Genomic DNA, 25450 nt, shown 5'->3' with positions numbered 1-25450 from the left:
ACACTGAGAAACAGAGACAGACTAAGGAGCAGACACACTGAGGAACAGAGACACTGAGTAACAGAGACACTGAGGAACAGAGACACTGAGGAACAGAGACACTGAGTAACAGAGACACTGAGGAACAGAGACACTGAGGAACAGAGACACTGAGGAACAGAGACACTGAGGAACAGAGACACTGAGGAACAGAGACACTGAGGAACAGAGACACTGAGGAACAGATACACACTGAGAAGCAGACATACTAATGAGCAAACATATTTTTTGATGCAGTCATTATTTAGTTTCAGAGACTGCTTTGTGTTACTCTCTGGCTTTCAATTATTATGCAATTATAATTTTTGATGCTCCCATGGCACTGTTGCTGTTTTTTTTTTCAATTAAATTTTGCACTTTTGGTAGCACTTTAGATTACAGCCCGCGTCTTACAGTGTAGTTTCCCGTCTCTTACAGTGTAGTTTCCTCAACTGTAGGGGTAACTCTCACACATGTACCTTGACATTTTGCGGTACCTATCGGGTAGTTACGCTCTCGTCTTACAGTGTAAGTCCTGGAGTCTTACAGTGTAGTTTCCTCAACTGTAGGGGTAACTCTCACACATGTACCATGACATTTTGCGGTATCTATCGGGTAGTTATGCTCGCGTCTTACAGTGTAAGTCCTGGAGTCTTACAGTGTAGTTTCCCGTGTCTTACCATGAACTTATCAAAACAGTGTCATTTTCCTGGACATATGCTCTAACGATGCAAACCTTGATGTATCACTTCCTCATCAGCATGGATAAAGATTATGTAGACCAATGATAAAGTTAAAAGCTGTAATGTATTGATGAGTATGGGTTTCACATAATAATGATATTCAGACGTATAAAAAAAACTTTATTTTTTTATACACACAGAGACCCCACATTGTAATTCTCCTTTTAAGTTACTGATCCATTAAGATCACACTTGTCTTTGATTACTGGCTAACTATCCAATATTTTCTGTTATAAATTGCCTCTGTTCTTCGTTAATGTGTTGTAAGCATTTTGTATATAATTTTATTCAGGCAACTTAGAGGGCAGACCGGGGTCCTTAGGATTTTGCGTATTTACGTTCATGCCTTTATGCGGGCAGCCTGGGGTCCTAAAAGTTGTATATCCCGAACGGAGATTCCGCGATTGTTTAAAAGCATCTTCAAAACATCTTATAAGTTATCAGTGATGCATTCTTGGGGAAGTAAGTACTTTAATAGCTTACAAGTTATCTTTAAGGGGTGTTGAGTGAGGAATGAACATTTAGTTTATGTTTGTTTATGTGGCAGGAATTTTGGTTCTTATTTCCCTTACGTTGCACTACTAATGCTAAACAGCTAGTGGGCGCATCATTTACGTCTGGTAGACACTGTCTTTGATTCACCTTCTGTTATTTATTGTTTCAGATACCATACACTGCCAACCCTGTTGAGATGCACTACTGATAAGTGGCTGTTGGACGTTGATGTCACACACATTATTCATCCTCTTCGTTCATTCAATCTCCATGCATCCGGCCGTTGCTGTAATGCTGTTTCTAAAAGGATACATAAAAGACTGAACTGTGAACTGTGTATCTGCCTTTACTCTCTGACCGGAGTATCTGTGTGGATAAAGTGTCCAAGCATTATTCATCATAGAAACACAGATGTCAGTAGCTTCAACAGTTCCACTGCAACAACCCAGCACTTTACCTGTAACTACTGGTCAACACCTGGAACTGGACTAGAGTATAAAATGCACACTAGTAGAGGGTAGTTACACAGTAAGTAAAGCCAACAAGTGTGCACTTTAAAATCCAGCCCGGTTCCAGTTGTTGACCAGTAGTTACAGGTAAAGTAGTGGGCTGTCGCAGTGGAAGTACTGGACAGTTAGACAGTAAGCAGATGCAAGTGTTAACTTAATGGCCGGGTTACTTAAAAGGTGAATTACTATGTGGGGTCTCTGTGTGTTTAAAAAAATAAAGTTGTTTTTTTTTTTACATCTGCAAGTCTTATTATTGTGTGAAACACATACTCATCAATACATTACAGTGTTTAGGTTCATCATTGGTCTACTTTATTCACAATACTGATTGTTAAGAGGAAGTGGCACATTAACAGCAAAAGCATATGCCCAGGAAAATTACACTGTTTTGATAAGTTCATGGTAAGACACGGGAAACTACACTGTAAGACGAGAGCGTAACTACCCGATAGGTACCGCAAAATGTCAAGGTACATGTGTAAGAGTTACCCCTACAGTTGAGGAAACTACACTGTAAGACTCCAGGACTTACACTGTAAGACGAGAGCGTAACTACCCGATAGGTACCGCAAAATGTCAAGGTACATGTGTGAGAGTTACCCCTACAGTTGAGGAAACTACACTGTAAGAGACGGGAAACTACACTGTAAGACGCGGGCTGTAATCTAAAGTGCTACCGCACTTTTTGCTTTATTAGATAGGGTATAAGAAAACCATTTGTTCATGTTCAACTAATTGCCAAAATTGCCAACTAAATGTTCAACCATTCTGTTCACTGAAGGAATGTGAAAACTGGTATCTTTTTCTGTTTTTTTTTTCCGCTTATCGCAACAGAACCAGGGAAGATCAGAGTGAGGGATGTCTCATGCTTCTGTAAGCCTGCATGTGATTGCTACACTCCAAAAGAAGTCACTCTCAGAGAAGATAAGGAAAATGGAGACTTGATTGGAGTTGGGCAGTGGGTGCTCGTTACGTATGAAGGATGCCTGTATCCTGGTGTTGTAACACAGGTAGGAATGTGTTGCTGTTGAGTGACTTCAAGGTTTTAGGATTATTATATTGTGATGCAATAGCAATTTCTCCTCATCTCATATAAACAATGATTGTATATTCTTGAGCTGCTCAACCAGGGTTGGGTACTTCTCAACATGGCTTACCCATTCACCTGAAGCATGATTGTTCATTGCTTGAGCTATCGTAGGCCCGCTCACTTCACACTGACGGTGATTTTTTTTTTGTCTTCTCTAGATCGTAGGTGATGAATATGAAGTAGACACAATGAAGTCCGCAGGTGAGAATCGGTTCTACACCCCTCTACCAAGATCCCAGGGGACAAAGTGTGGTATTTCAGAGAAAATATCCTGGACCTGATCCCTGAGCCAGCTACATCATCAGCCAGGCACTTCAGTGTTGCTGCAGATATCTGCACTAAACATAAGTGAGAGAGGTTTGAAATAATTGAAAATATTATTGTATGCATTATATTGATTGTGCTTGCATTAAACCTTTTGTTAGTGTGTTATGAATTTTTCTTGATTAATTAAAAATGTTATTGCTTTAAATTGTACTGATTGTGGTTGCATTAAACCGTCTGTTACTGTTATGAATTTTTCTTGATTAATTAAAAATGTTATTGTTTTATTGTTATTGTAAAATGTATTGATTGTGGTTGCATTAAACCGTCTGTTATTCTGTTATGAATTGCTCTTGGTTCATGTTTTTTTTTGTAAAGTCATGCTCAGTTTTTCATTGCCCAAGACAATCTAATCATTCAGTGATTCTAATGTAGCTTTACATGATACATGAAACAGTGAAAAAGATATGGGCAATAAAACCTAATTTGTGAATACCAAAAAGAAAGGCCTCTATGTGAGGTCATTACCGCAACAAAGCTTTTCATTACTGTAACAACTTTTCATTACCATAACACTTGTTGTAAGTGTAAATACTTGGATGGGAATGAGTAGTAACTTCAAATTTTATGTTTGCACAGGAACTATTTTTCAAGTCTTTTAAGATTAGAAAATTGACATGTATTTATTTATTTGTAAAATTTACACTATAGGGGAAAAAAGGTATAATACATGTAATTTTGTTATGGTAATGAACATAATAACTAAAATTATTATATCAATAAACATTTATGTGAATGTTTACACTATGTGGCTATTCTGAACTATTAGTAGGACACACTTGAAAAAAAAAGTCTACCTTCATACAAATTCGGTAATGAACTTATTTGATTGATGACTCAATAAAACATTATAAAAATGTATTTAATTTAATTTTTTTTTTTTTCTCACTTTAATTGAGTCAGTTAATTGAGACCCTACTTGCCACTATTGAGGGTAAAAACTGGCAAAATTGACCTAAAATTGTTTTTGCAAGTCAGGACAGTTTCGTGAGAATCACCCACTTGTATTTATATGTTTTATTCTCCTCCATTTCGCCGTTGCACTTCCTGTCAAAGTCGTCGAAATGTGTATCGATGCAGGCTCGCTGTTTAAGGGCTGAATGATCCACTCTCCCTCCGCACTACGTGGACCTTCCGCGAGAACCCCCAAACGGAGGGTTTATGTGTAGCGGAGTGTGTAGGGGGCGGTTTGCGATTGAGCCAGAGTGTGTAGGGGGCGGTTTGGAAAAGGCCCATTCAGTTCCCGGCTACCTGTGGAGGGCAGTAATACGCCTTCATGCGTCTTAACTGCCGGAAAATCACATGAAGAAGAAGACTCGTGACGTCGCTGCTGGTTTGGTTTTGGCAGTTTGTTTCGGTACTCGCATATTTCCGGTCTAACAACAAATCGTTTCGTCCTGGATTTCTTCACAAAGGTACGGTATCTAACTTCCCTGGATGTGTATTTACAAACACAACCGTTAAAGGCCGTGGATTCATTTCCAAGTGTTTAAGAAACCCTGCTTGCGATAAACCCTGCTAGCTAGCTAGCTAGGTAGCTGGCTAACAAGCCAAGCTTATTATCATTAGCATTGGCTTGTGTGTGAGGGCGGTAAATGATCCATTAAATTATCTATTACTTCCAACTACGGCTCTGATTCTTTGTCTGTGCCCTCAGCATTGAAAACTGGAGGATAGTTTTTCCGTATTAAAGCTAATGTCACAATCGAAGATGAGTCGAGGGGAGCCCTGACAGCTGCTGGCTGCTACCTTCTGATCTGAAACATCATCCAGGGTTCACTTTGACTTCAGATCTGCTGAAAGTCGATCCAGAGAAGCACAACTGGAAAAGTGAACGCTCTAGCCACCGTGTTCATATCTGACCAAACAGGTCAGCTGTTAGCAAGCTGACTGTAGACACCCAAGACCCAAACCCCCTAAAGCTGATGTAAGAGCCAGTCTGTCTGTAATATAAGATCCGTTGTTTACTTTGTGTTGTTGTGTACTTTGTTCAATGCAGCTACCTGTCGTAATATTTTTTGAGCTGCATCTGCATCAGACAATTTTCACTTTCGTCCTCTTTAGCTTACTAAATTTATATGCTGTGGAAACGTGTCAAAGTGAAAGTGAAACACCTACAGTGGCCTACCAGCATAAATAATCTGTGTGTTTGTATGTATGTGTAGATGGGATTGAATGTGCAGTAAGTGTGTGAGTGGGCTGATTCAGGAAGCTGGGAGGTGTGTGTCATCATGGCGGATGGAGGCAGCGATGACGAGGTTATTCACCTGGCGAGCTTCAATGTCCACCGCAGCCAAGGTAAGACAAACTCCTCAAATGATGACGTCCTGGCACAGTGACAGTCAATGTGTGTGTGTCTCACACACTCCTATTTTAAATTCTGTACAGGCATCGTTTTACAGAGATGGGTTTCAATAGGGGTCAGGGTAGGGCTGCACGACATGGCCAGAATCCAATATCTTGATATTTGTAGGCTATATCTCGATTCTCCTCTAAATCACCATATTAATGTTAAATCCAACCCTTCGATGCACAAAATGACGTCAGTATAATGGTTCAGACCTTTTAGTTGAATTTCTAAAATTTGAATATAAAAAGGGGAAATCTCAATCAGGTGAAGTTTAGCAAACCTTTTATTTTAGAGAAAACTTTACGTAGTATCTAGGACTGTGACTTTAATGCGTTAATTAGATTAATTAATTACACCACACATAAAAGCGTTATAAAAATCAATGCAAGATTAACTCATGGGCTGCCAGCCATTTCAGAGCATCTTGAACAATCTTTTAAGACCCAAATAATCTTGTTTTCTATGACCATGTAAACATCAAAGTTACTTAAGAAGAGTTGACTCTCTTCTTCTATGTCTTTCTTCTTGTCTTTGGTCCAAAAAATAGAAATATCAAACTTTTTTGATCGTGTTCATCTCGGGCGCTCCATCCTTTGATCCTCTCCATGATCTCCGTCGTCTTTTCTCACGATGGCGCCGCTCTTTCTCTCTGAACTACCGCGACACATCCTCAGTCGGAGTGTGAGCTGCCTGAACTTTTCTGACTCGCAGCGTCTCTCTGTGTCTCTGTCATCTCACATTTCTCCTCATATTCATGCTGAGCTCTCGTCCAAAGAGCGCACCCCCACAGTAGTTTACGAGCAGGATTTTGATTGACAAGCTCCACCAGACCCCTCCTCCCTCTGCTGAAAAATATAATTTACTTCTATAGACGCAGTAAACAGTAATCGAATGTCAATGGCAGGGAACACGGACATTTTAATTAATATTGTCCAGTTGAAAAAAAAAAGGATTTACAACTCTTCTCTTTTTCGTGTATTCATTCCATTAGTCACGCACTATAATTTTGTAATGCCCTAGAATTCAAATTCTTTATGTGGGGACCTTGAGCAGATATAAGATTAAAATGTGATTAATTAGATTAATTAATTAAAAATCCTGTAAATAGTTAGATTATTTTTTAATCTGTCCACCAAAAAAACATCTTCTAACCAAAATAAACAGGATTTTGTTGTTTAAACTTCTGTATGATAATATTCAATGATTTAGTCTTCTACAAAATCTGTTTCAATTGAAAAGTGTTGCTTCTGATGTTAAATATTGATGTGATTAAAATGCGATTACCGTAAAATACCAAATAGTAGCCGGGGCGTTTATTTGTTTCAATCACTGAGCAGACCAGGCGTTTATTTGGGACCGGGCGTTTATTTGGAACAGGCGTTTATTTCTTTCCAAGAAAATAACATTCAGCGGAAGTGGTAACGTCTTCTTCTTTGACTTTTCAAAGCCTCCTCATCTTTACGTTGTTATTGCATAATTCGACCTGGCAGACTACCTGCGTTTGTTAATATCTGGCACGCCACGCGTGGACTGATACACTAAGCGGCGAGCGCCTCGTAGCCAGCTGTGGCTCTGCAGCAGAGGTAGCGCCTTTTTACGACACGATGAGAGCTAGAGCCTTATTTAGCTGAGTTTTTGTGTGAAAGCAACGCGCTGAAAATTCTCTAAATAAAGCGTGAATGCAGACCAATATCAGATTTTTTTGGTGGGAGTCCATTTATTTGTGTTTTGGGTCAAGTAAAATATGGGCTCATCTGAGTCTACACTCAAACGGGGCAGACAAGCAGACGAGCAGGGATGGGGTGTTTGGTGCGAGCGCTCTGGGCTTATGCTGCACAAAAAACACTGCTGTAGGGTCATGTGTGTGCCGAACCGATTATGGCGATCCTAACGGATCACAGATCAATCATGATCTGTTGCACCACTACTAATAAGGTGCAGTCTGATTATGTTTCTTTTACAAAAATCAGTTTTTTAGAGTCAACTGTCAGTTGTGAGCTCAGCGTTTGCATGTGTGTTCTGTAACTACAACCATGGAATGAAAAAAAAAACAAAAGAAATTGACTGCGGCTCGTAGGCTGCGCCGAGTAACTTACCATACCCCTGGCGTTTATTTGGAATGGGCGTCTAAATGTGCTGCTACACCCGGCGTTTATTTGGAACCCGCCGTTTAATTGGAACCCGGCGTTTATTTGGTATTTTACGGTAATTACGATTAATTAATTACAAATGGCATAATTAATTCGATTAATTTTTTAAATCAAGTCCCACCACTAGTGGTAACATAATTTTATTTCCAGTAAGATAATTCATTCAGATTTATCCAACTGGCTGATTATATTGTATCTTATTATATTATATTATACTACACTTTAAAAATATCATGAACTAAAGTTGGAGACAGTATTACTTTCATTTCCATAAAGTAGCTACCTGGATAATGTTGGTCATGCTGAAAGTACTCTAGTGACTTCTGCCTTTGAGCCTGGGGTCTGGTTGAATTGTATTGCATTTGGGTTTGTCTTCTGATAATATTCCGGCTTGCAGTATTTTGGTGTTCAGCTGTAAAATAGCATCAAACTCATCTGCTGTCATGTTTCGAGCAGTGCACAGCTGAGTACCATGACTGAACAGCACTCAGAGAGGGGGAGGCAGAGTGTGCTGAAAAGCAAAAGTGAAACTCAAAAACATGTTGCGTTTCTTGTTGTGGAGAGTTGGAAGAGAATCGGTGGGATCATACAGGCAGCAAAGCAAAACCAAATAAGCAACTACACTCTTGTAAACAAGCCCTGGGAACCCACAACCCCTGACTGATTAGATGTGCAAGCGACTTTCTTCTCTGCTCTCCAAATACCAAAACACGCATGTGCAGGATAGTTTTCCTGGGTGGGCGGGGGCGCGTGGTGCTTGCTGTGAGAGGAGCACTGGCTGAGCAGCAGAGAGTGAAACAAGCAAATCACCGAAGAGATTTACGTTCCGCTGTCTGCTGTTTGTACTCTATGATTGCGATATAGTCACTTTATTTATCTCGCGCAAAAACCCGCAATACATTGAGTATATTCGATAACCCCCCCCCCCCCAGCTCTAGGTCAGGGGTCAGCCTGTCCTTTCCTACAGCTTCGTTCTTTAGGTTCAGGCTGGAGTCTGCAGCTTCTTTCAGAGCTCAAACACATCTTTAAAAGACAACTTTCCACGTTTCTGAACCTGAACGGAAACAAATAATAATATTGTGGCTTCTATCAGTCAGACATGACGGATTAATTAATCAAGGTATAAAAGAAAGATGTGTAGCCTAAATTAAATGTTTAAAACTCTGTTGTAGTTTAGTTTGTCACATCCACGCTGCTGACAGCTGCAGTGATTTCCTTGCAGGTGAGTTTTTTCTGATTCGCTCTGTTTTTTCCGACTGCCAAACAACGCAGTGTCATTTCCTCCCTACCTGTTGCTATGGCGTTGTTGATCACCGGCATGGATCTGTTCCCCTTTTACCCATAATGCGTCCCTCCATGTTGTAAATTCTGTGGGTTCAGCCAGCAGAACCTTGAATATTTAGGGGCGTGTTATGTAAATTACGATTGTTTTCAGCCGCCACATTTATCAACAGCTGATCAGGCGTACGCCGTGATTGGCCCTGGTACGCACGTTTCATAAATCAAATGTGAACGTTGCCGTTAACTGATTTTTACACCCAGATCTGCACAAATTCCCACGCAAGATTGATAAATGAGGGCCACTGAGAGGTGTGGTTATTTTCCAAAGCAAAGTGGACCAAACTAAAAAAAATGGAGCTACAGAGCGTCATGTCGGAGGATCACACATCAAAAAGACCATCTGGAAAAATGTGAACTGTAAAAGAAAAATTTATTGTGGTCCTCAAAGAGACCGTTTCCAAGAGGACTGGCAGGAGGGTGTGTGAGTATATTGAGAAACGTAACAAAGGCATTACCAGGGCTGTCATCAGAATTACATTTGAAACACCGATGTTGTTGTTACAATTGTATTAATATATCACAGTAGGACCACAAGTAGCATAACATATAAGACAATCAACGTTCACAAGAAAAGATTAATCACATGCCCGAGCACTTGTGTTCTGACTCCCTATTTTCACTGTACTATAATGGTGCATTCTAACGTGCAGCTTTACAAGATAAAATCAACTTTTGTTGATCCACAGTACAGTATATGGGTTAAAAAAAGCAGTAGTCTGCCTGATTACTGACACTGATCTCCAGGATGGCAGGCCATGATCTGCTAACTGTACTAAACTGGCGGCAGTTGTGCTTGAGCACAGCATGGTTTGGACGGCCAGTGTGACTGCCCTCTCAGACCGTTCCTGTGAGTGTGTGTGACCTTTGGTTAACCCTTGCTAGTGCAGTCCTGCTGGCTTGTCTCTGCTCTTTGACACAAGGCTGTATCTGTTTAGGCCCTCGACCCCGTCTGAGAGAGCTCATCACCATCTCTGACGACTCGGACGAAGAACCTGTGACTCTGGTACCCGGCAGCCCAGTTTTAGTCCCAGACGATGCTGATGATGACGACGTCAGCATCCTGGAGGTGAAGCCAAGTGTCTAAGTTCTGATGTGTGTGATATTGATCTCTCCTGTGATGGGACTGAGAAGCTAACCGCAGGTTTTCATCTGCTCTGCTTTGTCCCCCTGCAGCCCCTGACTCCTGCACGCAGACACGTGATCCGCCCAGCAGCAAAGTGGAGTGCCACCTCTCACAGAACCACTCCTGAGAAAGGTCACAGTAGCTCAGCCTCTAGTGCTCCCACAGGAGACCCTAGTTCTGCTCCCTCTACCTCCAGAGACAACAAGGCCACCCCTTCAGCGCGGCCAGCCATACGAACTCATGTGCAGCCACACCTGGACCCATCCTCATGCAAACTCTCCCATCCAAAACCACACACCAGCTCAGAGCTGCAGGGCACTAAGAGCACTGCAGTGGAGCTCCATGCAGTCCCTTCACGTACACTGCACACCCCGTCTACATCCACACACTCAAAGACCCACTCCATCACAGCCAGAGGACCTATACAAGACCTGCAGCCTCAGTCTAGCACATGTAGACTCCCCCAGTCTCAGCCCAGCACATCTGGACTTCCTCAGTCTCATTCTAGCACATCTGGACCCCCTCAGCCTCAGTCCAGCACATCTGGACTCCTGCAGCCTCAGCCCAGCTCTTCAGGACATTTCCCTGAGGCAGGGAGCTCCAGCTCTGCCTCACAGGCATCCTGCTCAGTCCCAACAACAGGATCCAGTTCTTGTACACAGACTCAAGAGGATGCTACAGCGAGTGCTCATTTACAGGACAATCCTCAGCCTGGTCCATCCACACAGACCCAGTCCACAGTGACTGTACATCAGCAACTCATCAAGGTGGAGCAGGGGAAAGTCCTGATCCTTCCCCTGCAGCCTTGTGATCAAGCTCCTGCTCTTGTAACCCAAAACCTGCTGCATCCAGTCTCCTCCCACCGCATGCAGGGCAACCTCATCCAGATCCAACCCCAGCCCCTCGCCCAGTCCCCTGCCCAGACTCCAGTCCAGGCTGCTCTACCCCCTCAGCTGATCCCTCCTGCTGTGCTGATAGCCATGGCCCCAGAGAGACTTGGACCTCCAGAGGCAGGCCACAAGATCATCCTTGGGAGCCAGGCAGCTGGGGGCCCAAGTGCAGCGCACCCTCATGTTCATCCAGCTCCTGCAGCCTCAGCCCCCCACAGCGGGGAGGATGCTCATCTTTTGCTCCCAGCTCAAAACCAAGAACGGGTTCATCCAGGTTCTGCTCTTGTTGCTGTTCCTCCAGCGCCAGAAGAGATTCCCCGCATCGAGGACGCAAGGCCCGGTCCCTCTGCTTCTGGAGAGAGGGCCGAGCAACAGCCCCACATCAGAATGCTGGTCTCTGGAGTGGTAAGTGTGTGTGTGGGTCTCAGGGGTCTTCTGACTGTCAGGGGTTTAAACCTGTACCCTCTCTGTCTTCTGCAGCTGGACCTCCTCCCTGACGTCCAGGAAGCCTTTATAGCAGAGCTGATCCAAAAGAACAACATCAAAGACCTGAATGTGTAAGACCTGCATGAAGTCCAGCTTGCACTGACAGATCAGATCTTTCTTCAATGACTCAATAAGACTTTAAATATGAAAGAGTTAAAAACCAGCAGACCTTTTGGGGTCTCTGACAGCTCAGTCTGGTCCGCCTCAGATCACTTTAGGGTTTGTTGAAGCATCAGTAGTGTCTGGCTTTATTTGATTTGATGCTCTGATGTGTCTTCATTCCTTCAGGGGGAATCTGAAAACCTTCCACCAGGTTAAAACTGGGTATTAGTGTAAGTGAGGGAGCCTGTTCACATGAAGCTGCCTCCTCTGCTCTTTTAGGATCTGTAACATGCTGCTGGAGAATCCAGACTACCCCAGGAGGGAGACCTCAGCCTCAGCAGGCCCCACCAGCATCCTCCTGGAATCCGGAGAAGCTCAGACTGAGGTGAGAGAGAGCTGGCGTTCAGACACTAAACCTCATTCAGATCCAGCTCAGACAGACCCTCAGAAACAGCTCAGTGTTTAACAATGCATGTTCTGGGCTCCTCTCAGGTGACAGACAACCTCTTTGACTACCCCAGCCTCGGCACAGTGGGGCCTGAGGCTGTGATGCAGGCCGCTGATCTGCTCATGGCAGATTTCAGAATGCTGAGCTGTCAGGACATCAAATGGGCTCTCAACGCTTTGAAGGGACACTATGCAATCACACGCAAGGTTTGTGCTGTCTGTGTTCCCGCTGAGCACAGAAACTGACTAATCACAAAATCAGTCTGGATGATCCACAGAGAGACTGCCTGGATCCCCTGACAGACAGAGCTGCTTCAAGCTGAGCACTGACAGAGCAGGGTCAGGGCTCGGCTTGAAGAACTACGTGTGACAGGTGTGTCCGTTCAACATGTCAATTCTTCAGTTTCTAACAAGCTGTGAGAAGAAAAGGTGAACGTGGTAAAGAATGTCCAGGCCTAAGCTTAATGTTTTGATTATGTGTTTTCATTATGTGTCTTTAAGTCCAGACCTCAGTTCATGTTTTCATAACTTACCTTTAAGTCCAGACCTAATTTTTCTTATTTTTTTGGTCATGACTTTGCTTTAAGTCCAGTCCTTAGATTCATCATTTCATAACTTTTCTTTAAATTCCAGAACTCAGCTTAATGTTTGCCTAAAGTGTCTTTAAGTCCAGACCATTTCTTTAAGTTTCAATAAGTAGGGATGCACCGAATATTCTGTAACCAAATATTGCAAAAAAAAGCCACATTCGGCCTTTGGTGAAGTGAGTTGAAAGCAAGGGCAAATAGTAGTGCGTGACGCAATGACATAACCGAACGTGATGCGGTGACCTCCTACATTTGGGAAAATGTCTGCGGTCTGGAGGCATTTTAAAATCTTGGAGAGCGAAAAAAGACTTGCAGTTTTCAGAGTGCTCGACAAAATATCTAGAGGGGGTTGCTCAGCAAAGACTTTTAGCACTTCTGCTTTAGGCCTGAACCACACGTATATGGATATTTTTTTGATCGGATATCTTTGTCCTTGTTTAAAAAAAAATCTCCGTCCACACCACAGAAATATCTCTGTTAGAGGTCGACCGATATGGGTTTTTTGGGGGCCGATGCCGATGCTTTCCAAATATGGGCAGCCGATGCCGATATGCGTAGCCAATTTTTCCAATTTGATATTCAGGCCTATAGTTAAATAAATATGTATTTATCACATTTTTGTGAAACGCAGCAATTTCTGAGCAACTAAAAGAAATCTATTACAAGTCGTGTCCAGTCCTATGAACAATTATTCAGCTTTCAAAACAATGAAATATTTTGTCTGAGTAAACACACAATGTAACAAGCAGTAGTAAACATTCACACTCTTCTTAAAATGTCAAAAAAGAAATTTAAACTTATTAATATAATTTGAACAAAAGTATGTAATGTATCCAAGTGGTTCCACAAGTTTGAGGTGCTCATCTTTTTTGTGCCTGATCAAAAATTGCGTCATTTTATACAACGGATCAAAAATCGGCTTTTTAAAAGAAAATACTGCCAATGGCCGATAGAGACAAATGTCCAAATATCGGCCAGATATATCGGCCGGCCGATATATCGGTCTACCTCTAATCTCTGTCCATGCGAAGAGGCCAAACTGGAAACGATCACCTCAGAAGCCTGCAATGCCATGCCTGGCCGATAAGTGGCAGGTTAGCAAAATGTGAAAACCATAGAAGAAGAACGTTTTGAGCATGCGCAGTCAAACACAGTGACTTGTTGCTAGGCGCTTGATGTCATCGCGTCAACACCAGCTCCGTTTAACACCGCTACACGGATCCACTCAACCGGATATTTTTTTAATTCTTCACTTTTTTATCCGTTTTTAAAAATCTCTGTTTATGTGGGTGAAATCGCTGTGTTCGTGTGGTTGAGAGGCCCAATCGGACAGGAAAATGTGCGTTTAGGAATATATCCATATACGTGTGGTTCAGGCCTTAATTTGTCATTTAAAAGCCAAACACCCTGAACAGCATGCTGAGCAAGAGAGCGAGACGGCTGCAGCAGCTAAAAGGAAAGCGTTTTGGCCTCAGCACCCCAACTCCGTCTATGGCCAACATCTTTGAAAAGACAAAAAAGTTCGCACAGGGCAGTGTTAAAGCAAACGGGATTACAAAGAAGGTCATGGAGTTCGTGGTAATTGTTTAGTGTTGTGGAGGACACTGGCCTTCGGAAGCTTATGGAGCACATTGAGCCCTGTTACACAATACTGAGCAGGCGGCATTTCTCGAATGTGTGCTCAACGGAAATGTACAACAGTGTTGCACCTCGCATCCACGAGTTCTTGGTTAAAGATAAGGATGCTGTCTTCAGCTTCTCAACAGGCATATGGAGCTCGGATGTCAGCCCCACCAGCATGCTGAGTTTAACTGCGCAATGGGTTGGTATGGATTTCAAGTTACAAAAGCTTGCACTTCACTCACAGGAGTTCAGAGGATCGCATACAGCAGCAGCCATCTCCGAAGCATTCACCAGGATGTTTGAAACTTGGCGCATTGACCAGGCTCTAAAGTACATGCAGTATTGAGGGATGGTGCTAGAAGCGATGGCAAAGCGATGGAGGACAGTGACCTGAAAAGTATATGTTGCATGGCCCACACTTTACAAGTAGCAGTCAACGAGGAATAGAATAGAATAGAACAGAAAATACTTTATTTATCCCCGAGGGGAAATTCAGGAGTCACCGCAGCATTTAAGAAAACAAAAGTAAGAAAGAGTATAGAAAGTGCAGAAAGGTCCATAAGAAATTAGATGCCAACATCCTGTCCACCACTCGTCCGCCACTCTCCAGCCAGCCAGTCTCCACCTCCACAGGGTCCAGGACTGAGCTTCTTCAGCAGTCTGTTCAGTCTCTGTCTCCTGGATCCTGTCTGCTCACAGCAGGTGAAGCTCCTCCAATGTGGCACCAGCGTCCGATGTCAGCTCCGTCAGCCACGTCCGTGAACAGCACGATGCCGCTGGGTTAGCACGGCTAGCTCGTCCATCCCCCGGAGCTAGATCCTACGTTCCCAACAACGATGGATGGAAGGACAGGTCCACGTCGTCACCTCCCAGCTCAGAGAACCAGCACGTCGTCCTCACCTCCTCCTCCTCAGCTCGAGGGAAATCAAGCCCTACACTAGTTAGCATTGACATGCTACAGGCTGCCAACAGCTAATTTCGCATGTAAACAATGCAGCCATGGTTACATGTAGGATCTCCAGACAAACACAGGAGAAAAGTAGTAAAAATATCGCTGAAGCCAAAAAAAATTTGTGTCCATGACCAACAGTGATCCATACAAAGTGATGATCCACTCCAAATACAAAGATTACGAAAAAGAGACGAAAAAAATTACAAGAAACTGACGAGAGAGCTGCTGCAACAGGCAGCTACTTGGGCAGCGCCAGGATGTGTTAAGTCAGCGCAGTATTGTGGATATCATAGCCACAGGGCTGGAAATTGTAGTCACTTTTTGTATGTCACTTTAAGCATTCTCCCTTTGCTTATTCTCGACTCCAGTCGATTAAAGAACTATTTGGGTCGCCACTAAAATGGTTCCAGCAGGATGTAAGCACTAGGTGGAACAGTACTTATTATATGCTAGAGAGCCTTTTGGCACAAAAACGAGGCTAGGCTGTCTACGTAGCAGATTATGAACTGCCCGCTACATACACCTCATACCAGTGGGTGTTAATCGAGAACACACTCTTTCTTCTCACCTAGTTTGAGTAGGTAACAAAGGAGATAAGTTCATCCAATCCATCTGCAGCAGATGTTATCCCATTACTTGCAGCACTCACATGTCTTCTCAAGAAAGAAACTGAAACAGACCATGGAGTCAAAACCACCAAAAGTGCACTGTCAGAAGCTGTCAACAGACGTTTTGATCAGGCAGACTCTGAGCTCCTGTTCTGCATCGCGACTTTGCTTGTCCCTGAATATAAGAATCACTACATTGATGGGGAGAAAAAACAGAGCATAAAGGAAATGGTCCAGACTGAATTGGACTTATTAAAGCCACTTGGAGACAGTGAAGTGACGCACAAAGAGAGGGGGGAGAGGTCGCAGAGGCAAGAGGAATCGGCACCTCAGTGGCAGTGTATGCGCCCTCAATCTCCTACATGTTCGAAGAGATCCTCCAGGAAAACTGCTCAGATTCCAGGCAGAGAAGTGCAACTGCTCAACAGATGGATTGTTACCGGTCAGAGGTCGTCATCCCCAGGAGTGACAATCCCCTTGCATATTGGAGGACCAATCAAGGCCGCTTTCTTGACTCTGCACAGATGGCACCCAGGTAATGACAGTCAATAAGTTTTACTGTACTTTTCATAACGTAACTACAAAGTGGTTTACTGTTGTAAAATCAAAAGGTAGAATTTAATTAATTCAATATAAAACAATATGGGATGACAATGAAAGTGCTTAAGAGAAATGGCTATGTATGGTTACATTTTAAACAATAAGCTGATAGTACGGGAAAGGGATTGGTTTATTTTCTGGATTATTTCTTTTTTATTGCTTGTTAACAATGAACTGAACGTACACTATTGTGTCCATTCCAAGGTACTTGGCTGCTCCATGCACAAGCACAGGTAATGGGAGGCTGTTCAGTGCTGCATCCAATGTTTGTGATGAGAGGAGGAACAGACTGACATGTGACAAAGCAGAGAAGCTACTGTTCATAAAGAAGAACCTGCCACTGTTCCTGAAGGAGTAGGCTAAGTAAACTTATGCCAAACGAACAATAGTTCATTTGTTATGTGCACTTGGATTTTTATAGATTTTTTCAGTGCACTTGAATGCATTTTTTTGTTGGAATGCCTTCAGCAGGGGTCAGCGTAGGTTCAGTCATTGGCCAGATTTCTTTAATAACTTATTTGGGGCTTGACATACAGGCACAGTTGTTTTAAGTTGTCACAATTGTAAGATGTTCTAGATGTCATAGTTTTCTTCCTTTTATTTTGAAGCTAAGGTACTGTTATTGACAAATCTGTTCTGGCCTGGAATCTGTTGTGGAACTGAGGTTACAAGCACACACTTATTGAGATTTACTTTGGACTTCTGTTTACATTATTTGCCTATCCACTATGGCTAGGCAGACTTGTGCCAAAAGGACAATTATTCATTTGTTGTGGGTTGATCTACTTTAATGAACTTTTTTTTTTTTAAATGCATATTTTGTTTTGTTTGAAGGTCTGGAATAAAAAAAACAAAAACAAAACTTTGTTGTGCTTTTTTTTTTTTTTGAAAAGCAAAGGCTACTGGAATATTCAAAAAATGTCAGAATATTTTATAAACATTTAATTAAAAAAAATGAACATGTCCAAGAATTTATTCCAAGCTATTAATGCACAACCATAAAAAAGTGAAAAACTTAGCATCTGCATCCAATATTCAATATTCTGTATTTGATACGTGGTATTCGGCCAAGCGTTTATATTTTATTCGGCTTCTGCGACAAATTTTCATTTCGGGGCATCCCTATCAATAACTTGTTTTTAAGTCTAGGTCTTAGCTTCAAGTTTTCACAACGTGTCTTAAAGTCCAGTCTTCAGCTTCATGTTTTCATTATGTGTTAACTTAACACATAATGAAAACATGAAGCTGAGGTCTAGACTTAACACTGTTAAGTCTAGACCTCAGCTTCAACGTGTATTTTAGTCCAGATCTCTGGCTTATGTTTTCATAACGTGTCTTTAAGTCCAGACCTTAGCTTCATGTTTTTATAACGTGTCTGTAAGATCAGACTTTAGCTTAATGTCTTTAGAATGTGTCTTTAAGACCAGGGCCCATATGCACGTTCAGTCATTAAACAAATGGGACTATTAGTCCTAAAGTTCTGTTATGGAATGACCCGTTTGGCTGCAGCGTTAGCTGCGTGCATGTCTGCAAATAATGGGCCTGTTAACTTATTACATCATGAAAAACACAGGTGCAGATTACGTCATAATTGAAAGTGCATGTCTACCACTCATAAACAGCAATAAATGGCCAAACAGGCGCTGTACTCCTGTCATTAGTGCCTGTAATGGTGAGGTATACCTGTATTACACTAATGGCTGGTCATGCATACATGCCCTGGCCTTGGCTTTATGGTTTCATAACTTATCTTTAAGTCCAGACCTCAGCTTCATGTTTTCATAACATGTCTTCCTGTCTAGACCTCAGCTTCATGTTTTTATAATGTGACTTTGTCAAGGCCTTAACACCATGGTTTCATAACGTGCCTTTAAGTCCAGACCTTAGCTTGATGTTTTTATAATGTTGCTTGAAGTTCAGACCTCAGCTTCATGTTTCATAACATGCCTTTAAGTCCAGGGGGTATTCCACAAAGCTGGCTAAAAAAGCCTGAATAAGCGGCCACTGTAGGCCATGTCCACAAGCAGCCGGGCAATCTGGATATATTTTATAAGTTTACTCCTGTCGTCCACACAAAACCGCAGTTTTATGTCACTAAAAATGATGTTTTCTGAAAGTGAAGATTTTGGAAAACTCTGGTTTTGTGTGGACGCCGGTAAATGGAGTTTTCAGTTCTTTAACGTCACAGCTGAATGACGGGGGCTCACTCTGATTGGCAGGCACAGGTTTTATGTCTGGAAAACACTGCCCATTATGGGTTTGGCATGCCTTGAGCCGCACTAACAGGTGGATTTACCTGGTGCGTGTGGACGAAAGTATTTTTTTTTTTTTTTAAATGAGGGGGGGATACTCGTTTTTGAAAATACCCATCTACGTGTGGACATGGCCTTTATCTTAGCTGCAGCTCATTCCACTAACGAGGCTCAGCTGTTTTTCAGAGATGCTTATTCAAGCAAGACTAATCCAAGCTGTGGCTTAGTGCCCGTCTACGGTAGATAAAAAGCCCTGAAGTGTTGATTGTCAAAATGACAAAATCACGTTAAAACCAAGAGAAGAGACATTTTCCTCAGTTGAGCAAAAACTCCTCATGAAGTTGTATGAGGACTACAATGGAGAAAATCACATAAAAGGGCAGCATGCTTACAATTAAAAAAGCCAGACACGCTGCTGGTTCAAGAGTACCATGCTAACGTAGGCCTGTGTCAAATCAACAATGATCGAGTTTCTGCTGTGTTGGTTGAGCTTTTTTTTCTCAGCCTGAAGCTTCTCACACTGCTGTGGCCCAGAGGAGACCAATCTTGATGAAATTAAAGCTGTTGACGTGTTGATGAAGATGATTTCTTCACCTACAGACCTGATCAAAATCTTAGGACCAGTTGAAAAATTATACGCTTTGCACATTTGGACCTTGATGAGGTTTTAAGTAGAGCTACAATATGCAAAGCAAGAAGGGGAGCTCAGAAAGGATGGAAAACCTCCCATGGAGCAGAAGGGCAAAAGCTCGCTTGATCTTAATTTTCAGTTTGACTACGCACCGTGAAAGCGGTGCCTCACAAATCTCTTTGACTTTTTGGGTTTTGATCAGGAGGTGTTCGAAAAGTTACCCAAAGGTCTTACTTTATATTTCAGACCAAGAACATCATGCATTGCAGTTTTAGATGAATTTGATTTGAGACATGCAGTTCACAAGGCGTCTTTTGAAAGCCTGTCGGACTTTCTCTGAGACAAAGCTATGGTACCGGTAAGCTTGACCAAAGCCTGCCTTGGACCACTCTTGTTGCGCTGGCTGATTTACCATGGTTACCAAGCCACGCTAGCCCTAAGCCCCGTTTGTGGAACCAAACTCTGACTAAAGTTAGCCTGGTTAACCAAAATAAGCCAGGCGTTGAGTTAAGCCAGCTTCGTGGAATACCCCCTGGACCTTAGATTCATGTTTTTATAAGGTGGCTTTAAAGACAGACGTTAGCTTTCATGTTTTCAAAACGTGTCTTTCAGTCCAAACCTCAGCGTAATGTTTTAATAATGTGTCTTAAAGTCTAGACTTTAGATTCACGTTTCTATAATGTGTCTTTAAGTCTGATGTTTGCTTAATGTTTTCATAAAGTGTCTTAAAGTCTAGGCCCAAGCGCAATGTTATCATAAAATGTCTTTAAGTCCAGGCCTTAGATTCACGTTTTCATAATGTGTCTTTCAATCCAAACCTCAGCTTCATTTTTTCAAGTGTCTTTGAGTCCAGGCCTTTGCTTCATTTTTTCACGTCATTAAATCCATACCCCTCTCTTGTTTTCTTACCACGTCTTTAAGCCCAGGCCTTAGCAGTATGATTTCAAAACCTGTCTTTAATTAAGTCCAGACATCAGGCTCTTGTTGGTTTTGCATGTCTTACCTTAAGCCCCATGTTTTCATAGCATGTCATTAAGTCCAGACCTTAGCATCATTGTGTCATAACCTTTCTTTAAGTCCAGACTTAAGCTTCATGTCTTCATAACCTCTCTTTAAGTCCAGACCTCAGCTTCAAGTTTTTGTAACTTGTGTATAATTCCAGACCTCAGCTTCATGTTTTCATAAAGTGTCTTTGAGATTAGACCTCAGCTTCTTATTTTCTTACCACGTCTTTAAGTCCACACCTTAGCCTTATATTTTTATAATGTGTCTTTAATTCCAGAATTTTGCTTAAATGTTTTCGTATTGAGCTTGAAGTCCAGACCTTAGCTTTATGTTTTTGAAACGTGACTTTAGGTTAGACCTCAGCTGCATGTTTTCATAACCTGTCTTCAAGTCCTAATCTTAGATACATGTTTTCATAATGTGTCTCTTAGTCCAGTCCACAGCTTCATGATTTTAAAAAGTGTCTTTAAGTCTTGCAAAATGTGTATTTATGTCTAGACCCTGCCCCCCCTCTCTTCCAGGCCTTATGTGAAGCCCTGAAGAAGTGGCAGGATTCAGGCGACCCCTCAGGGAAGAGACGGCGGAGCAGAGCCTCTTCAGAGCGCTGCTACATCGACTTTCATTTTGAGCATGGTGAATGAACTTTTCCTCACTCACCTTCTTCCCTACTCCACAAAGCAATGTGGATGTGATCTTATGGATAAAGTCCCCTGAGCTTCAGGGGGACACTTCAGGACCAGCTCAGTGATAAAGCTACCGGTTGTCTCCATCCAGCAGGTTCAGCGAAGTTTGACAAGAGGATGTATTTCTTGGAGAATGACCGTCGGTACTGCAGGACATACAACAACCTGGAACCCTCTCTGCAGAAAGAGCTTTTATTCTACCAGCAGAAGGCCAAGGAGTGGGCAGAGGTACACACACACACACACACACACACACACACACACACACACACACACACACACACACACACACACACACACACACACACGCACACACACACACACTGAGGGGAAGGAGGGGACTGTTGGCTTAAGACTCAGTCAGATGAGGAGAAAGAGTCGATGGTGGTGTGTTTCAGAGTCTGCTCGGTCTCTGGTCATTCTGGGTTTTTTTGCTGCTGTGAACTTTCCCTCTCCCATTTCTGCAGCATGAGGACTTCCTCCTGGCTCTGCAGGTCAATGAGGATGAATACAAAAAGGTGAGATGATATAAACTGAGGATGAATTTCTTGGAACACAGTGAGTTTTTGAAGTCAGACATGTATTGTCCTGTATTTAGTCTGTTAAATGTTTCATGTTAAATTTATACTTTAAATGATGAACAAACGCTCACACACAGCAAAGAAACTGGATCCACTGTAAGAGCTGTAAAAATGTTGAAGAACACCTGCTCCCTCTGAGTCTGAAGCCAGCATCACAGTTCAAACAGCTAACAGGATCAAACTTTACTTCATAATGCTTCTTAAATGGTTCGAATCATGAAGCAGACCTCAGATTCAGAAGGGAGACCATCAGACTGTGTTTGTGTGAACAGTTCACTCTGTGTCTGTGGGATTTCCACGCTCTGCTGAATGAGCTGAGATATCTTTTAGGGACTCTCAGGAATAAGTAGATGTTTCTCTGAAAGCTTTTGTTGTTTTGTTTTTTTGACCTCAGTCAGTGGACATGTCCTCACTCATACAGTGAGGTGAGATTTTTTGCTCAGTCTGAAACCTCACAAGATGACCTGACAGTCCTCCTCACCTCATGACTCCCTGCAGGATGGTCAGCTGATCGAGTGCAGCTGCTGCTTCGGAGAATTCGCCTTTGAGAAGATGACCCAGTGTTCAGACGGACATCTGTTCTGCAAAGAGTGCCTGATCAAATACGCTCAGGAAGCTGTCTTTGGCTCCGGGAAGGTACAACACACACAAATGGTCATACACACACGGACCCTCATTGTACAACCTTACATGGACTCTGGCTCAGATTTAGGTGTAGAAATGAGCTTACAGCAACGTTTTGAAACATGTGTACCTTAGCCAATCATAGCATTCTCCTCATAAGTTGTTGGTAATTGTGGCGGCTGAAGACAATCATGATTTACACACCAGCCCTATTAAGGATACAAACAGGAGCATATATTGGTTAAACTGGTTAATCTACAGCTGGTCTCATTGACTTTATCTGTTGTCAGTTTGAGAAGTATGTCACTTGTGCTCAATTACACACAAGCACAGCAGTGTGCTGTATTTTAGCATGAGACAAGCTGATTAGTAAATGCAGAAAATCGCCTTTGAGTGGATGGTCGGTTTTTTTCACACAGGTCAGGTTGATATGATAACAGAGTCAGGAGTGAACCATACATCATTAGTGATGTATTTTACAGATTGGCAGAAGCAGATGTTAGGAACATCCTTGGTGTCATATCTAATTTAATCTCTGTTAGTCTGAAAATGCTCTGTACTCGCACCACAGTCTTCACAGATGGATTTTCCTCTCTGACTTGAAACTTGCGTACATGAACTCAGAGCTAGTGTGGGATTTGAGTTCCTGATATATGAGGACCATATATACAGCCATGCAGCAACCTCTGGTGTAAAAAATAGGATAGCATGTGGAGATGTTAAAATCTGCAGTTTGCTGAGTGTCCACATGAGATGGCTCCAGAAGTACCAGAGACCACATCCACCCTTAGCCAAAGAAATGTGTTTCCCAGCAGGATAAACGTGTTTACAGCCTGGGACAACAAAGGTCTGAACAGTTGATCTCTCCAACAGCACACACTGACTGTACAAAGGAGAACTTAATCTAACTCAGCAGGTAAGAAGAGATTAAGACCTCAGCTCAGCTGACGGACATGTGGGCGCCCTAAAGCTGTTGGTGTGGAGGCTGAAAGCCCACCCCACTTACAAAATGGCCCCTGTTGCCGATTCTGTTTCACAGCTCCATTTCAGAAACAGACAGCTGACTTCAAAGAGACTACGCCCATTAATTTTACAGTCTGTGCACGGGTCATATGAAGTCACTTGTTGTCATTTAAAGGAACATAGATGTTTAATGAAGTCTTGCGTTTGTGTGTCTCCTCTGGAGGAACACTGGGTGTGATCTGTGTGCAGGTGTTCATGGTCCTAACTGGTGGTCTCTGCTGTATTTTTGTCCCAGTCTGAGTTGAGCTGCATGGAGGGCAGCTGTCCCTGCTCCTACCCAGTGTGTGAGCTCGAGAAAGTCCTCCCAGAGAACATCCTATGTAAATACTACGAGAGGCAGGCGGAGGAGGCGGTGGCTGCCACCTGTGCCGATGAACTTGTGCGGTGAGTGTGTGTAGTTTTGTGTTTCAAATATAAACTGAAACACACAAACTGTTAAACATAAGGCCAAGTGCTTTGAACAGGAGGTAGAGCTGGCTTTAGGGCTGGGCAATGTATCAATATCTTAATCATATTGATATATGTCTTCTACGCAATATAAAGATAGCTCTATCGTTTGTATTGTTATAGCTATTTTTGCGTATTATTAAGCAGTACATTTCTGCACACGGTTCGCAAGTCCGCTCCTTTTTCTCCTCTTCCTTTCTCTGTGTCCGTATTTCTCACACACAGCATCTGCTCCACCTCCTGAACTCTGTGACTTGACAAACCCCCCCCCCTCACTACGCGACAACGCGGGGACAGATTCAGTCACCGAAGAAAAGTTATTCAAAGATAAATAATGCCTCGATAATTTGATGATATTTTGGATCCAGTGTGTCAGATGACCAGCATGACAACGTTTTCTGTTAATGAATGTGGAAAATCGAATTCCTGAGTGCTGTCAGGCGTTTGGTGCAGGATGAAATTGTAACAGCAAGTGCTTCTGTGTAGAGAGCCGAAAGTGCCGGCAAGATTGAGAAAAAAACAACAACAGTGAAACACGACACTCCTTTCCTATTGGTCGATAGTCCATCACCTCAGCCAATCAGAAAAATTATATAGTTGCTAGGAGAGGGGAAGTTTGGGAGTTACAGCAAGTGAGAAGAAAGTGAGCTTTTATCCATTTGTGACTTTTAACATGTTTGTGTGTAGGAAAGTGTCGAGTGTAGCGATGGGTAGATGAGGTCTCGTGAACCATTGCGGCACATTACCCAAACTGTATTGATACTGTGTCAGTACTGTGTAACTTTGTTGCTCGATATGGACACCTGCTGGATCTTAAACATCATTGCAGGAAACAGAGTTGAGAGACTCAAGTGGCGTACTGATTCAGTGTCCCAGAACACACAAAATTATTTGAATTATTACATTTTATATTGTGTAGAAATCTAAATTTTAAGTATCTTTCATGTCTTTAAAATATAAAGTCAATAAATAATGTGAACACAAGTTATAACGTGAATCAAAGTTAAAGTGTTGTGAATGATGATGTTGCTTATGCACTTATCTTTGAGGCAGGGAGGTTTGTTTTCAAATAAAGTTTTAATCAAAGGAACATATCTTTTTTGTGTCTTGGCAATTACGTTTTTGGAGAAAGATCTCCGGCTTCATATCAAGCAGAACCTATGAGGAACCAGATGAAAAAAGGAAATAAAATTGCCTTATTTGGCGATATAAGATCAAAATGATCCCACAAGGCGGTAACCTTACTTTTTTCAGGCTGCGTATCACAATGGCTTTAAGGAAAGAATTGTGCTTCAAAATAAATGGGAATGTTTCAGCAAAGACGCGTCCTGTTGACAGATGCAATCTGTAAAGACAGTTTGGTACCTCAGTGAGAAAGGTGACACTTCAGCTGTATCGGTCACGTGACTTTCTCAAAGCGATATGTGCACCGACACAGGGCTTCATTCTATGAGCTCGCCATGTACGCTGAGGTATCAGTGTCACCGGACCCATCAGTTAAGTGTGTAGTGTAGTTTTTGTGTATCAGAGCACTGAGGCAATTCATGGCAATTATTCTGTAAATCTTTTTGACACCTGATGGTTTTGCAAATAGTTGTACAAATCCTGTTTTAATGCAAATAGTTAACGGTATTGTTTGCTAAATTTGTACATTAGTATTTGACATTTGCAATATATATTTGCATTCTGAATTATAAAAATGAATCGTTGCACATGTTTGTGGTTTCCACATTGAAAAATAAGATTTTTTCCTACTTTTTTTATTA

The 25450-nt window shown here is 42.3% G+C and overlaps 1 protein-coding gene across 3 annotated transcripts in view; it reads left to right on the top strand.

Annotated features, from left to right (window-relative positions):
* Positions 1–4435: 4435 nt before the first annotated feature.
* rnf216 (ring finger protein 216) overlaps positions 4436–25450 on the top strand; it is a 41740-nt gene continuing 20725 nt past the window's right edge. The window contains exons 1-12 of one of the 3 annotated variants that reach the window (XM_074696238.1): positions 4436–4594; positions 5345–5477; positions 9956–10086; positions 10194–11426; positions 11514–11590; positions 11901–12006; positions 12114–12275; positions 20848–20959; positions 21101–21237; positions 21477–21527; positions 22089–22226; positions 23473–23621. In XM_074696238.1, coding sequence (XP_074552339.1) covers positions 5411–5477; positions 9956–10086; positions 10194–11426; positions 11514–11590; positions 11901–12006; positions 12114–12275; positions 20848–20959; positions 21101–21237; positions 21477–21527; positions 22089–22226; positions 23473–23621 — 2363 coding nt within the window. In that variant the 5' untranslated portion in view covers positions 4436–4594; positions 5345–5410. Of the gene's footprint in view, positions 4595–5344; positions 5478–9955; positions 10087–10193; positions 11439–11513; positions 11591–11900; positions 12007–12113; positions 12276–20847; positions 20960–21100; positions 21238–21476; positions 21528–22088; positions 22227–23472; positions 23622–25450 lie in introns of all 3 variants that reach the window. The other 2 variants (XM_074696237.1, XM_074696236.1) reach the window with 2 other exon arrangements.

This window comes from Halichoeres trimaculatus, unplaced genomic scaffold (genome assembly GCF_033239565.1).
Source record: "Halichoeres trimaculatus isolate MK-OKI-2021-1 unplaced genomic scaffold, fHalTri1.1 fHalTri1_scaffold_20, whole genome shotgun sequence".
NCBI lineage: Eukaryota > Metazoa > Chordata > Actinopteri > Labriformes > Labridae > Halichoeres > Halichoeres trimaculatus.
This window is presented reverse-complemented; position numbering and strand designations above follow the sequence as displayed.